Here is a 14,769-nt window from a genome sequence, read left to right as displayed (position 1 = left end):
TTCACTGTTCACACTCGCTGCTAGTGCACATTCACTGTTCACACTCGTTGCTAGTGCATATTCACTGTTCACACTCGCCACTAGTGCACATTCACTGTTCACACTCGCCACTAGTGCACATCCACTACACTCACAGCTCACACAAGGAGGCATCTCTCTCTCATTGAGCAGTTCCACTTCCTGGTTGAGCCGAGGCGCCACCTCCTGCCAATCCCTGGAACTTCGCCGACATTCACCCGCGAAGCAGCGGCGGCGGCATCTTTGGAAATGGGAGAAGTGACCGGAGAGTAGCAGCAGGCCCGAGGCCCGAGGCCCGGTCCAGGTCCAGACCCACCGAGCCGGGCCCAGGAGGCGCCGCGATGAGGGCCCGGGAGGCGCTGACGAACGCGGCCACACTCGCCTCCTACAGCGCGGGGCTGCAGGTAAGCAGAGGCCGCCCGTCACCAAGGCAACTGGGCCCGGGCACAGCAAGATCCCACAGGGATGTCTCAGCAAACGCCCCCCGATGACATTCCCCACCACATACACGTCCCATAACCCGCCCCATTCTCCAAAACACGCCCGTCTTCCCAAATCCTGTCCCCTTCCACCCGCCCCCAAACACTTCACCCTCAAGTCCACATGGAGACCATATCTAGATTGTTGCGTTCAGTTGTACCTTATCAACTAAGACCCTGGCCACGTCCAACAGAAATGAGGGGGAGAGGTGAGACAGAGATGGGTCGGTGATGGGTGGAAATAGAAAAGGTTATAAAAAAATGTTAGGCAGCCATAGAGACATTAGAGTGATACATCATGGTAATAGGCCCTTCGACCCACCCCGTTGGCATGACACACCCTCCCCTGCCCCTGTACTCGGTCAATGCCGAGAGTGAACACACACAAAGCAACTGTCCCAGATGGAGATCTTGTCCATGTCCTCCGAATATGGGCACACCAGCTTGCAGGAGTATTTAACCCGTCCCTATGCCACTTTAAGGTTCCTATCCAATCCAATCCAATCCAACTTTATTTGTTAAGCACTTAAAAACAGCCAATGTTGACCAAAGTGCTGTACAGAAGAATAAACAAGACATCATAAACAGACACCATAACAGCTCACATGAGGCGCAAAAATTACATATGAAATACAACAATAAATTAAAAACATAAAACATGAGTAAAAATAATACCCACGGAATAAAAGCAATCAAAAAATAAGGAATTAAATCAAGTAAATAAATAAAGTCGACATCTTTATTCCTATCTGCTTTAAGAAGATCACTGTTGTTCCAGTGCTGAAGCAAAGCAAGATAGTGTGCTCAATGGCTTCTGCCTGGTGGCTCTGACATCCACTGTCTTGAAGTGCTTTTAAAGTCTGAACAAGGCGCATATTAATTCCAGCCTCCTCAACCTTAATTCACTGTAATTTCCGGATGTTGCAGCAGAACCACGGTACATGCCATCTCCCTGGCCCTGCACGCATCCCTGGAACATCTGGATAACAAGGCCACCTACATAATATCCCCATTTATTGACCATAGCTCTTCAACACCATAATCCCAACCAAACTCCTGGATTAAAGACTCAACACACTGCTCTGCAACTAAATCATTGTCTTCCTGACCCATAGATCATAATTATTAAGAATAGGCAACAATACATGCTACATGATATTTCTCAACATCCCACAAGGATGCATTCTTAGCCCTTTACTGCACACCCAATACATTCAGGACTGTGTGGCCAAATTCTGCTCAAACTCCACTTACAGGTTTGCAGATGACACTACTGTAGTGGGCTAGTCCTGAACAATGACGAGACAGAACACAGGAAGGAGGTAGAGTGATTAGTAACATGGTGTCATCACAACAACCTCTCCCTCAACGTCAGCAAGACCAAGGAGCTAGTCATTGACTTCAGGAAACAGGTTAATGTACATGCCCCAGTTAGCATCACAAGTGCTGAAGTGGAGATGGTCGAGAGTTTCAAATTCTTGGCCATAAATATCACCAACAATTTGTCCTAGTCCAACCGCATCTAAGCTATGACCAAGGAAGCAGACCTAGGGCTTTACTTCCTCAGAAGACAGGAAATTTGGCATGTCTCCAACGACTCTTACTGAAACGATGCCTCTGGGAAGCAGCCAACATAATCAAGGACCATTTGCACTGTGTCACTGGTCATCTCTGTTGTGTTGGGTTGATTGTATGGTATAATTTGATTGGATAGCATGCAAGCAAAGTTTTTCACTATCTCAGAACACGTGTCGATAATGAACATAATAATACCAGCTCATTCACACTAATCATATTTACTTCTGTGTGGCCCATATCTCTCCAAACCATTCCTGTCCATGTACTGTTCAAAGTGTCTTTTGAAAGTTGTAATCGTACCCGTTTCTACCACTTCTTCTGGTAGCTCGTTCCATATAAGCACCACTGTCTCTCAGTCTCTTTTAAATATTTTCCCTTTCATCTTAAACCTATGTACTCTGCTTTCAGATTCCCCTACCGTGGGGAAAAAGGTAGTGGCTATGCCCCTCATGAGTTTTATACCTCTATCAGGTCGCCCCTCATGATTTTTGCACATCTTATAAATGTCACCCTTCAGCCTCCAATGATCTTGGAGGGTAAAGTTCTAGCCTATCCAGCCTCTCCTTATAGCTCAAGTAGCAGTGGTTTAGGGGTTACCTGAAATTAGAAATCCTGAAATTAGAATTAGAAAGAATTTGTATTGTTGGGTTGTGGACTGTCCAAGTGGAATATGAGGTGCAGTTCTTCTTTGGTAGCTCAGTTGGCAATAGAAACAGGGCAGACTGTCTGAATCAGTCTGACTTTCCACAATATTGGTTTGCCCTTTCATTCTGGGTAAAAAATGTTGCCTCTATGCTTTCAGATTCCCCAACACGAATGGGAAAAAGGTAGTGGCTATGCCCACATGGATTGAGTTTTGATACCTCTATCAGGTCGCCCCTCATGATTTTTGCACATGATCTTATAAGAAGTGTCACCAAAAAACACCACTTCAGCCTCCAATGATCTTGGAGGGTAAAGTTTCTAGCCTATCCAGCCTCTCCTTATAGCTCAAGTAGCAGTGGTTTAGGGGTTACTTGAAATTAGAAAGTCCTGAAATTAGAATTAGAAATAATTTGTATTGTTGGGTTGTGGACTGTCCAAGTCCAAGTGGAATATGAGGTGCTTGATCCTCTAAACCATTCTCTCAGGTTGCAAGGCTGTTATTGCCAGGGGGGAACTGGGTCAGAGAGGGCTGAGCAGTTCTTCAAGTTTGCACTTACCCCCATCATCACCAAGTGCTTCGGCCTCAAAAGCTGCAGTGTTTGGCAACCTGGAGAAAGGAGTGGAGGGCATCTCAACGGCACCAGTGTGTGAACCTGGGGAAGGGAGTTGAAATCGATGACGTTCAGCACCCCCAGCTCAAAAATGCACCAAACTGGTAACGTTGCAGACAGAGTGCAACTGTTCTGGGTAAAAAAAGACCCCAGTCTGCCAAGTCTAGCACACCTTTCAACCCTCACCCTAAACATATAGGGCTGTGTGGAGCCCCCTCCTCTACTACCTCACCTAAGCACACCTGACATGCAGCAGAGGATCAAGTTGGAGCAGGTGTATGGAATCTCAGCAACAACGATGGAAGGGCCTACAGGGAAGGTCCAGCACTTAGGTGGTGCGTGAGGGAGCGGATGAAGACCAAGGGGCAATTGTTGGGAAGGACATGGAGCAGCACACACGCAGCACAGGAACAGGAGGTGGAACGTGTTTCCCAGGTTGGGAGTCAACATCATTCTCTGGACCAACAATACATGACGCGAAGGCTCATCAGCGTGCCTGAAGAAGTGTCTCCCGACTCAAAACACATCCTTACCTATCCATGTTCTCTGGTGGGTCACACCTGCACTTTGTGTCTATTTTTTGTAATGCCAAGTTAAATCAATTTCCTCTGTCTGCACGTGATCCATATCGCTCCATTCCCTGCACTGCCATGTGCGCCAATGTTAAATCTCCAACGGTTGCAGGTAAGGTATTGCCAGGGGTGGGTCAGAGAGGGCTGGATGGAGGGTGAGTGGACTATGGAGTCACACAGAGAGTGGTCCCTGCAGACAGTAGAAAGGAGGGAGAGGGATAGATGTGACCGGTGACAGGATCCTGTTGCACCTAGTGGGAATGGTGCTTAATGATATGGTGGATGTAGAGCTAATGGGGTGAAAGGTGAAGTCTCCATCTCCTTTCTGTCAAGAGGGATGGGGATGTGAGATCATATCTGAGAAATGAGGGAATGGTGGATTTCTTTCTAATTAACAGAAATAATTGAAGCTGAAATCATCAAGCTGTGATTGTAATTCTGAAAGTGTTATTTTCTGGATATCAGGTAATGTTTCGGGTGCTGACCTTCATCTTGAATGGCTATACATTGCGCTACGTATCCAAGGAGACTATTGGTGTTGTCAATGTGAGGTAAGACCTTGGCTTCCTTGGGGGATTTGTAAAAAAGGCTGAGGAATGGGGAAGACTAGGGGACTATGATACAATTTCAAAGATTGTGCAGATACGTTGGAGATATTAGGGTGCCTCTGCACAAAACCTTTGAACCATGGTGTGGCAACGGAGAAACCCTTGCAGCTGGACAAGTTGAAAATGATTTCTCCACTTTAAGTGAAAATGTCAAATTCTGAAAAGCAGAGCTTTAAGTGAGAGTAAGAAAGTATTAATGATATGTGTAGAGCAAGGTTTTTAACCAGTGACAGAATGTGCTGCTAGGGATGGTGCTGGAAACTGATATGAGATGAGGTTTAGGATGCATTTAGATAGACGCATGGATATGCAGGCAATGGGTAACATGGATCATGCGCAGGAAGAAATAATTTGTTTAATTTCGAAACATATTTTGCACAGTGCGGGTGAGGGCCTGTTTCTGCACAGTACGTTCTATGTTCTAAAAGAGGTACTGATTCAAAGGAATTCGATAAGCACTGAAGAAAAAATGTTATAAAGTCACTGGGAGGGAACAGAAGAGTGAAGAATGCTTTCGAAGGACCAACATAATCAGAATGGGCCAAGTATTTTCCTCATGTGATGTATTGTTCTTTGATTTTTGCAATTTCAAGTACTATCCTCCCAAACTCTCTTCAGGTTTGCAAAGTGTGTACTTTTGCTCTATGACTTGTATTTTGGTAACTTGCCACCGGCTTTTCTCACCAGACTCACGCTGCTATATTCTACAGTTGTTTTCCTTGCCAGAGAAGCCTTTCGGAAGGCTTGCCTAAATGTTGGTGTGGAGCGGAAGTGGTCCCAGATTATAAACCTGCTCTGGTTAACGTGAGTGTCTGGTTATTTTTAATGATGCCAGTATTTAGCCTGATCAAACTACCACAATGATTGGCTTGTGCTTACCAAGAGCAATATAATCCCAAGGCATCCATGGTTATGTGCTAGGTTTTGCAGAGGAACCACATGCAAAACGTGCCTTTTGAGCAAGACCATCCAGAAAATAGAAAGTTGCAGCCATGTATGTCTTAATGTGGATCGAAGGGACAGTGTGTGACACACGTTAGCATTGCATACTACAATATAGATAAAAGTACACACAGTGCCCTCCATAATGTTTGGGACAAAGACCCATCATTTATTTATTTGCCTCTGTAATCCACAATTTGAGATTTGTAACAGGAAAAAATAATCACATGTGGTTAAAGTGCACATTATCAGATTTTATTGAAGGCCTTTTTTATACATTTTGGTTTCACCATGTAGAAATTACAGCAGTGTTTATACATAGTTCCCCCCATTTCATGAACCACCGGCCAATGAGTTTTGAGGCATTTGTTTGAACTTGAGCAGATAGGATGTGTCTATACACTTCATAATTCATTATGCTACTATTATTAGCAGTTGTATCATCAATGAAGATAAGTGAGCCAGTACCTTCAGCAGCCATACATGCCCAGGCCATAACATCCCCACCACCGTGTTTCACAGATGAGATGGTATGCTTTGGGTCTTGGGCAGTTCCTTCTCTCCTCCATACTTTGCTCTTGCCAGCACTCTGATGTCAATTAATCTTAGTCTCATCTGTCCACAAGACCTTTTTCCAGAACTGTGGTTGCACTTTTAAGTATTTCTTGACAAACTAACCTGGCTGTCTATTTTTGCGGCTAACTCTGTATTTCTGTTCATGAAGTCTTCTGCGGACAATGGTCATTGACAAATCAACACCTGACTCCTGAAGAATGTTTCTGATCTGTCGGACAGGTGTTTGGGAATTTTTCTTTATTATAGAGAGAATTCTTCTATCATCAGCTGTGGGGGTCTTCCTTGGCCTGCCAGTCCCTTTGCGATTAATAAGCTCACCAGAGCTCTCTTTTTAATGATGTTCCAAACAGTTGATTTTGGTAAGCCTAAGGTTTGGCTGATGTCTCTTAACAGTTTTATTCTGGTTTCTCAGTCTCATAATGGCTTCTTTGACTTTCATTGGCACAACTTTGGTCCTCATGTTGATAAACAGCAATAAAAGTTTCCAAGGCTGATGGAAAGACTGGAGGAAAGACTAGATGCTGAGAGATCTCTTATACCCACATTAAGGAGGCAATTAAACACACCTGAACAATTACAAACTCCTGTGAAGCCATGTGTCCCAAACATTATGGTGCCCTGAAATGGGGGGACTATGTATAAACACAGCTGTAATTTCTACATGGTGAAACCAAAATGTATAAATATGGCCTTGAATAAAATCTGACAATGTGCACTTTAACCGCATGCAATTTTTTCTATTACAAATCTCAAATTCTGGAGTACAGAGGCAAATAAATAAATGATGGGTCTTATGGAAGTTATGGAGGGCACTGTACATGTAAATCAGGTGCAGGAGTTGGTCCTTTGACCTCTTGAGCCTGTCCTGCCATTACAATAAGATTATGTTTAATCAAAAGCAGAACGCTGAGAACTTGGTGGGTGAAACAGCATCTGTGGAGGTAAAAAGGTGTAAATAAGTGTTTTGGATTGAAACTCTGCATCAGGACTGAGAGGGAATAGAATTGTCAGGATCAAGAGACAAGAGTGATTTATTGTCATATGTCCCAGATAGGACAATGAAATACTTGCTTGCTGCAGCACAACAGAATATGTAAATATAGTACATAACGAGAGAAAAAAAGCTCAATGTGTATATACACATGCACACACTCAATAAATAAACTAATATAGTGCAATTATAATAATAAGCTGTTGTAGTTCAGAGCTTATTTGTCGTAATGTAAAGCAGTAAATGAGATATAGGGGGGTAGTTGATAGGTGGAGCTGGGTTGGGAGGGATTAATGGGCAATAATGGGAGGGGAGATGAGTGGAGTGAGGTGATGAACAGAGGGAGTGGGAGGATAGGTGACTGTGTGAGGGAGAGCACCGAGGATATGGGTTACCTGAAATTGGAAAATTCAATATTTGCACCAAAGAAACTTGTTCCCTTCCAGTTTCGGCGAAGAGTCTTTGACTTGAAACGTTGGACACTGTTTTTCTTCCCACAGATGCAGCCTGATCTGTTGAGTACATTCTGCTTTTATTATAGATTCTTTTGCCTCTGCAGTGTTTTGATTTCCAGTTAAGCCTACTTTCTGTTTTCTCTTACCAGCCGAAACATGAATGGGAAGCTTGAGGAGGCAATGAATTAAAGGGGAGGGTAGTGAGGATAAGGCAGATTGATCCTTGGAATAGTGAAAGTAAGGATTTTGAGTAGCATGATGTTAGAAATGAGGAGGTCTGTGCTAATGTGGCCTCTGCTCAATATGAGCTCAAAATATTGACTTATTGTATTGTTTTATTTCCTTGTGTATCTGTATATGCATGTGTCTATGTCTGCATATGTGTGTGTGTTGCATTGATGGTTGTATGGGTACTCTTATTTCAGGGTTCCTCTGGGGGTATTCTGGGCCTTGATCATGGCCTGGGTGTGGCTCAATTTGGTGGCAATCCCAGACCCAGCAGTTATACCTCACTATGAGGTTGGAGTGGTGGCATTTGGGTTCTCTGCTGTGGTGGAACTCCTCGCTGAGCCTATGTGGGTGCTGGCTCAAGTGCATATGTTGGTGAGTGTAAAGGTGAGTTATGTGGAAATAACACTTTATTTTTCTGTTATAACCCTTTTGTTCCATCTGAAGTGCTGCTATGTGCCGGGGTGCAGTCACTTAGTCTGCTCTTCTCATGAGCCTGCTGCTCTTGAATGACCCCAGACAGTGGTTCCTGGCAGTCTGTCCTACTGGGACAGTACAAGCAAGTCTGGTCATATAGCTAGAGTCAATGGGCAGTGTTTGAAAGCATGAACTTGGGGTGATTTTACCCTCTAACCCAGGAGTCATGGATTCTCATCAGGAACTATGCACAGTTGCATGATTGAGGTTGTCTGGTCTTGGCTGTTGGCTGGGGAAGGGACATCTTGGGGAATGAGTTTTTTTGGGGATGTTGGTAGCATTTATTGTCCATCTATAATTGTCGTTGAGAAGGCAATGGTGAAATGTGGGTTGAATCTCCACAATCAGCCTGGGCAAGATGCTTCAATGTGCTGGTAAGTAAGGAGTTCCTGGATTTAGACCTAATGGCAATATTTTGTCGTGTCAGGATCATGTGTGACCGAGAGAGGAATTCTACAGATAATATTGTTCCTAATTGTCTGCTGACCAAGTCACAGAATGGCTTGCCATGGAAATAGACCATTTGGCCCAACTCATTCATGTTGACCAGTGGGCACCCTTCTGGATGAATCCCATGTCCCAGCACTTGATCCATAGCACACTATGCCAGTGATTTAAGTGCCCACTTAGACATATCTTAGTGAGCAGCGACTCACCTTTAAGCACTCCGAGGACTGTAGAAAGACTGTACTTGTTACTACCTACTCCTCTGCTCAACCTCCTTAGTGAAGCTTCACAGCCAAAGTCTCAGCACTTACTACTCCGATACTGCACCTGGAATTCCAACACAGTCTGCTCGCACAAACGCCGCTCTGCTTTAGCCTGACTCCCTTTTTGTTCCAAAACTAACAATATCTTACCTTTATGGCTACTTTTTTAAATAGTTACAGAAGAAAATAGGATTGGTTCACAAGTTAAAATCCTAATTGGGGCAAGGCTAATTTTGAATAAAGAGAATATAAAGAGTATACAAAGAGGAAAAGGAGAACTAGGGAGAGAATGGGTCCCCTTAAAGGATCAATGTGATGGAGCAACAGGATTCGGGCGAGGTATTAATATTTCTTGCCTTTATTACTGCGGTGAAGGTAATGGAAGCTAGGGAATTGAATGAAATGAGGAGTAATGCATTACAATATATACACATTACAGAGGAGGTGCTGGCAGCATATTGGGTGGATAAATATGTGGGACTGATTAAATGTATTGCAGTGTCTTGATCACAGCCTGCAAAGAAATTGTAGGGGGGCTGGCATCATCGTTAACCATGGGCGAGGTGCCAGAAGACTGGAGGGCAGCTAATTTAGCTTTATTTAAGAAGGGCAAACTAAGGAACTACAGACCAGTCAGCTGAACATCAGTGGCGGGAAAGGTATTGGATTTGATCCGGTACCAGGTACTGGATACAAGGTTTTGAGGGACAGGATCCACGAGCATTTGGATAGGCAAGGACTGATCTGGGATAGTCGGCATCGTTTGTGCTTGGGGAAATCCCGTCCCACATATTTCACTGAGATTTTTGAAGAGGTGACAAAGAGAATTATCGAGGGTAGGGCAGTAAACATTGTGTAAATGGACTTTAGCCAAGCCAGTGACGAGGTCCTGCATGGTAGGCAAGTCTGGTATGTGAGATCACATGGAATACAGGGTGAGCCAGCCAAATGGATATAAAATTAGCTTGGAAGGAGTCATAGTGGAGGATTGTATTTAGATTGTATTTACAGTGTCCTAAATATGATAAAGGAAATTTGTGGATGACACTAAATTGGCAGTATAGTGGGTAGTGAAGAAGGTCATTTAAGATTGCAGCAGAATCTAGATGAAGTGGGCTAAGGAAAGGCAGATGGAATTTAACTTAAAAGAAAATGTAAAGTGTTGCATTATGGTAAATTCAAACCAGGGCAGGCCTTGCACTGTAAATATTAGGCCTTGGAGTGTGTTATGGAACAGGGAGAGTGTTGTAGAACAGGGAGGCTTGGGGCACAATTACACAGTTCACTGGAAGTGGAAACTTGGGCCAACAAGGTGGTGAAAAAAGGTGTTTGGCAATGATTGCCTTTAATGATCAGAACAAGAGTGGGGATATCACACTGCAACTGTACAAGTCATTGGTGAGACAGAATTGAGCACAGTCTTCCATAGCTACTGGAAGCAAGTCATTCAGCTGGAGAGGGTGCAGAATGGATTCACAAAGATGTTACCAGGACCGGAGGGCTTGAGTTATAAAGAGAGGCTGGACAGACGGAACTTTTGTCCCTGGAGCATAGGAGGTGACCGTGCAGAGGCATATGAAATCATGAGGGATATAGATAAATAAAGTGTATGTTTAGTTTTTGTTTCCCAGGGTGAGAGAGTCTAAAACAGGAGCGCATGGAGGAAAGAGGGGAAAGTTTTAATAGGAACCTGAGAGACATATTTTTCATGCAGAGAATATTGGGGTATATGGAATGAGCTGCCAGAGGAAGCTGTGGACGCAGCTTCAATTACAACTTTTAAAATACATTTGGACAGGTTCTTAGATAGAAAAGATTTAGAGGGATACAAGTCAAACAGACAAATGGGACATGCTCAGATATACACATTGGCCAGCATGGACAAGTTGGGTTGAAATGTTTGTGTCCTTGTTGTATAGGTCTTTGACTTTTATCAGGTGTAGCCACTGAATCATCTGGAACAGAAACAAGGCCTTTGGTTCACTGTGTCTATGCTGAGCATTAAACAACAATTCAAATTAATTTTACTGTTCTTCTCCCTTCTATCCCATTAGTCCCCCTCTCAGTACTTGGCCCGATAGAGTGTAATTCGGCATGGTTTGCTGTTCCCTGTGCTGTGTCAACTATGCTTTGTTTTCAGGTGATTGCTGAAAGTCTGGCCATTGCTGTGAAATGTGTACTGACGGTGGTGTGCATCACTCTGGTACCACACTGGGGTCTCTACGTATTTTCTCTGGCTCAGGTGATTGACAACATTCTTGTACATTTTGATAAGCTAGAATTGCAGGGCTATGATTCACTGATATATTCCACATGCCCACCACTCTGTGTGGAAAACATTGCCCCTTGGGTTCTTATTAAATCTCTTCTCCTCACTTTAAACCTATTCCCTCTATATCTTCATTCTCCAACATGGGAAAGATATTGTGCATTCACCCAAACTATTGCCCTCAGGTTCTATAAGATCATGCATTCCTAAAATGTTAACCTGCCCAAATTCTCCCTATAGCTCAAACAATATCCGTGTAAATCTTCTTGCACTCTATCCAGCTTATTGGCATCTTTCTTAGGGCAGGGTGTCCAAAACTGAACACAATACGCCTCATCAATGTCTTGTACAACTGGAACATAATGTCCCAACTTCCTTGACTGATGAATGCCAGCGTGCCAAAAGCTCTCACCTCATCCCTGAATGTTCAAGCAGGTGCCCCCCATAAATAACAAGGAAGTGGAACAAGTTTTCATTCCCTTCTAGGTAGAATCCGATGTCGCAGTACATTCCAGAAAACAACAACTTTGGGGGAATGTCAGCAGTTAATGTGGGTAGCTGTCTATATTTTCCCATTAAATGTTGCCTTAAAGTTGTTTCAACGTGTCTCACATGGCTCCGGACATTTTGAATCCTGCAGGTTTTTATGAAGCCAGGGTGATTTATGTTGATTTGTGTTCATTTTATTTGATTATTCTTTGCATGTGGGCATTTATTATTGTTCCAAGGTTTCCTGGTTTAAGGAGACTGATTTCAGTGGGGCTTCCTGTGACTGAGTTTCTCAGTCTGATATCTGCTGCTTGTTTTGGCTTTGGCCATAACTGCTTTTCTTATGATCTTACTGGGGTAGCATTGTCAAATTTTGCAGCAGGAATATGATGTTGAGGAGAGAAGGGTATGGTTTGCTGAATCTATTGGAAGAAAGGTGAACTTTAACTGAGGGTAGGGGATGTAATTGTTGGAACTGTTTGTTCTTTTGGTCTTGCATACAACAGCCACAAGCTAACTCGTTCTCTCTACCAGATCCTGCACTCGTTCACTCTCCTTGCGTGCTATCTGCTGTATTTTATGAAATTTATCGGCTCAAGGGAAGCACAGAGGAAATCTTTCCCCCTCACTTCATTGACTGACTTACTGCCCAAACCTCTGCCTCGCCAGGTAAGTGTGTGGTCCTCCTCACCACTGACACTTCTGTGTCAGAGTTTGAGTGCATTCTTGCACTACTGTCTTGTGCTTCTACTGATTCTACTTACTGCTTCTAATGCCACCCTCCTACCTTACTCCCACCCTTGTTAAGCCATCTACTGATTCTACTTACTGCTTCTAATGCCACCCTCCTACCTTACTCCCACTCTTGTTAAGCCATTACCTATTCCTGTTACCATGTTACCACTGTGCCATGTTATTGTCTGTTTTGGGTATTGTGCATTGAAGGCCCTCTTCTAGTCTTCCTAGTCTTGGGCATTTCCACTTGTTATGTGGAAGGTTTAAAGTAAGCACCATTGATAAGCACCATTCTTGTATCATCATGCCACTTAACATTTAGAAATGGTTGAGTTCTGATTTGAATGTAAGTCATTTAATTTGTCCAGCACACTTCTATTCTTCATGAGTCGAGACTGGATGTGTTCCACATTCACATCACATGGGCACCACACAAAACAAAAGAGGAGGAAGTGGGAATAGACATTCAATAAGGTTATGACTTGTCTTTTACCACAGTACTACTATCTTGCACTATCTCTATATCCCTTTATTTCCTCAATAATTAAAATGAAGCTTACCATTCTGCTTTGAATATACTCTGCAACTGAGCCCCCACACATCTCCAAACATTTATTCTCAACTCCATCCTGAATGGCTGATCCTGATTTTAAGACCAAACTCAGCTAGGGAAGCTATCGCAGTGTATTTTTCCTCACTTAGTGAGGAGTGCGGAAGGAAAAGCATCAGGTGTAAAAATAATGAGGAAGCATCCAAGTGAAGCTGCAGTATGGACCTCGTGTGTGTTGAACAACAACAAACAATATGAAATAGTCCAAGCTTAGTTAGAAATAATATGGTTTGTTTGTGTGCTATTTTGAAATTTCTATATAAAACTATTGCAGCCATTGGCAACTTTCCTTTTATTTTCAGCATGTCATTGATCTACAACTGGCCAAACTGACATGGACTTTTTACAAACAATCTATGCTCAAGCAGATCCTGACAGAAGGTACATATAGGTTGGGGCAGGATGGAAATGGCTTTCAATTCTTCTTGGAAACTCAGGTTGGGGGAATGTAGTTACAGGGAACAAGAAAAAGGCAGAAAGGTTGAACATAATTTGCAGCACTGTATCTCTAAACTAAATAAACTACACAGTAAAGGGGGAGGTGCAGATAATGGGAAGTGCAGGGGGCAGCAACAAAGTAGATTGGGGATCGGGGCCACTTCCTTAGCTTATGTGAAATCATTCAATAGTTATGAGGGAAGAAGTTGTTTCTGAATCTGATAACATTTAGAATTGTTAGAGGGCTCGATTGGTGGATGATGGGAAGATTTTTTTGCTCGTGTGGAAGTTAGGGATCAGAGAGCATACTTTCTCCTATTTAAGACTGAGAAGAGAAGGAGTTTCCAATGCCAGAGAGCTCTGAGCCTTTTGAATTCCTTGCCACAGAAAGGTGTGGAGGCTGAATGCTTGAATATTTGAAGCTAAGATAGTTCACTGTTTAGTTAGTAAGGCAATCAAGGATAATGAGGAGAGAAGAGGAAAGTAGAATTAAGGAAAGTGGACACAATGGTCTTCTCTATAATGAGGCTGTGGATCTTCACAGCGACGACACTCACCATTGTGTGCAGTGCACTACAAAATGCTGAATGAGATAGACTCAGAACAGATGGCATTTGGAAGAAGTCAGTGGGTCAGGCTGTGTTTGTGGAGGGAAATGGACAGATGATGTTTCGGGTTGAGACCATTCATCTAGACTGCCACATCCAATGGGAGGAGGAGGCAGCTCCCAAAATATCCCCCTTCCACAGAATTGTGCATGTTAGAGATTAGACTGAGATGTTCACAACCAAATGATCAATCTCATCTTACTCTGTGATCCCCACCATCACAGAAAAGAGACTCAACCTGAAACATCATCTGTCCATTTCCCTCCACAGGTGCTGACTGGCCAATGAGTTTCTCTAGCAATCTGTTTTCTGCTCAAGAGTCTCCAGCCATTTCGATTCACTCCACATGACATTAAAATAGCTATGACTGAGCTACAAAAATAGATGATATCTTAGGTCAAGTACTGAAGAAGTGCAATCCAACATCCAGTCTAGCTGTTCCATTGTTGTTACAACAGTGCCATCTACCCGACATTGTGGCAAATTGCCCAGGTATGTCACAAAATATGGAGAACAAATCTACTCAGACTAAATAATGTCAAATTAAATCAAATCAAGTTGAGTTTATTGTCATTCGCACATAAATATGGTGAAGTGCAGGGACAATGAAAATCTTGCTTGCAGCAACATTGCCAGTACGTGGTATAGTATTGGTTTATTGTCATGTGTATCAGGTTACAGTCAAAAATACTTCGATTTGCATGCTATCCAGTCAAATTGTACCACACAT

The 14,769-nt window shown here is 43.2% G+C and overlaps 1 protein-coding gene across 3 annotated transcripts in view; it reads left to right on the top strand.

The window, feature by feature from the left end:
- Positions 1–277: 277 nt before the first annotated feature.
- Positions 278–14,769, top strand: part of rft1 (RFT1 homolog) — a 25,074-nt gene continuing 10,582 nt past the window's right edge. The window contains exons 1-7 of one of the 3 annotated variants that reach the window (XM_055647880.1): positions 283–422; positions 4,369–4,454; positions 5,199–5,315; positions 7,901–8,078; positions 11,031–11,132; positions 12,183–12,317; positions 13,296–13,374. In XM_055647880.1, coding sequence (XP_055503855.1) covers positions 360–422; positions 4,369–4,454; positions 5,199–5,315; positions 7,901–8,078; positions 11,031–11,132; positions 12,183–12,317; positions 13,296–13,374 — 760 coding nt within the window. In that variant the 5' untranslated portion in view covers positions 283–359. Of the gene's footprint in view, positions 423–4,368; positions 4,455–5,198; positions 5,316–7,900; positions 8,091–11,030; positions 11,133–12,182; positions 12,318–13,295; positions 13,375–14,769 lie in introns of all 3 variants that reach the window. The other 2 variants (XM_055647879.1, XM_055647881.1) reach the window with 2 other exon arrangements.

Source organism: Leucoraja erinacea, chromosome 16 (genome assembly GCF_028641065.1).
Source record: "Leucoraja erinacea ecotype New England chromosome 16, Leri_hhj_1, whole genome shotgun sequence".
Taxonomy (NCBI): domain Eukaryota; kingdom Metazoa; phylum Chordata; class Chondrichthyes; order Rajiformes; family Rajidae; genus Leucoraja; species Leucoraja erinaceus.
This window is presented reverse-complemented; position numbering and strand designations above follow the sequence as displayed.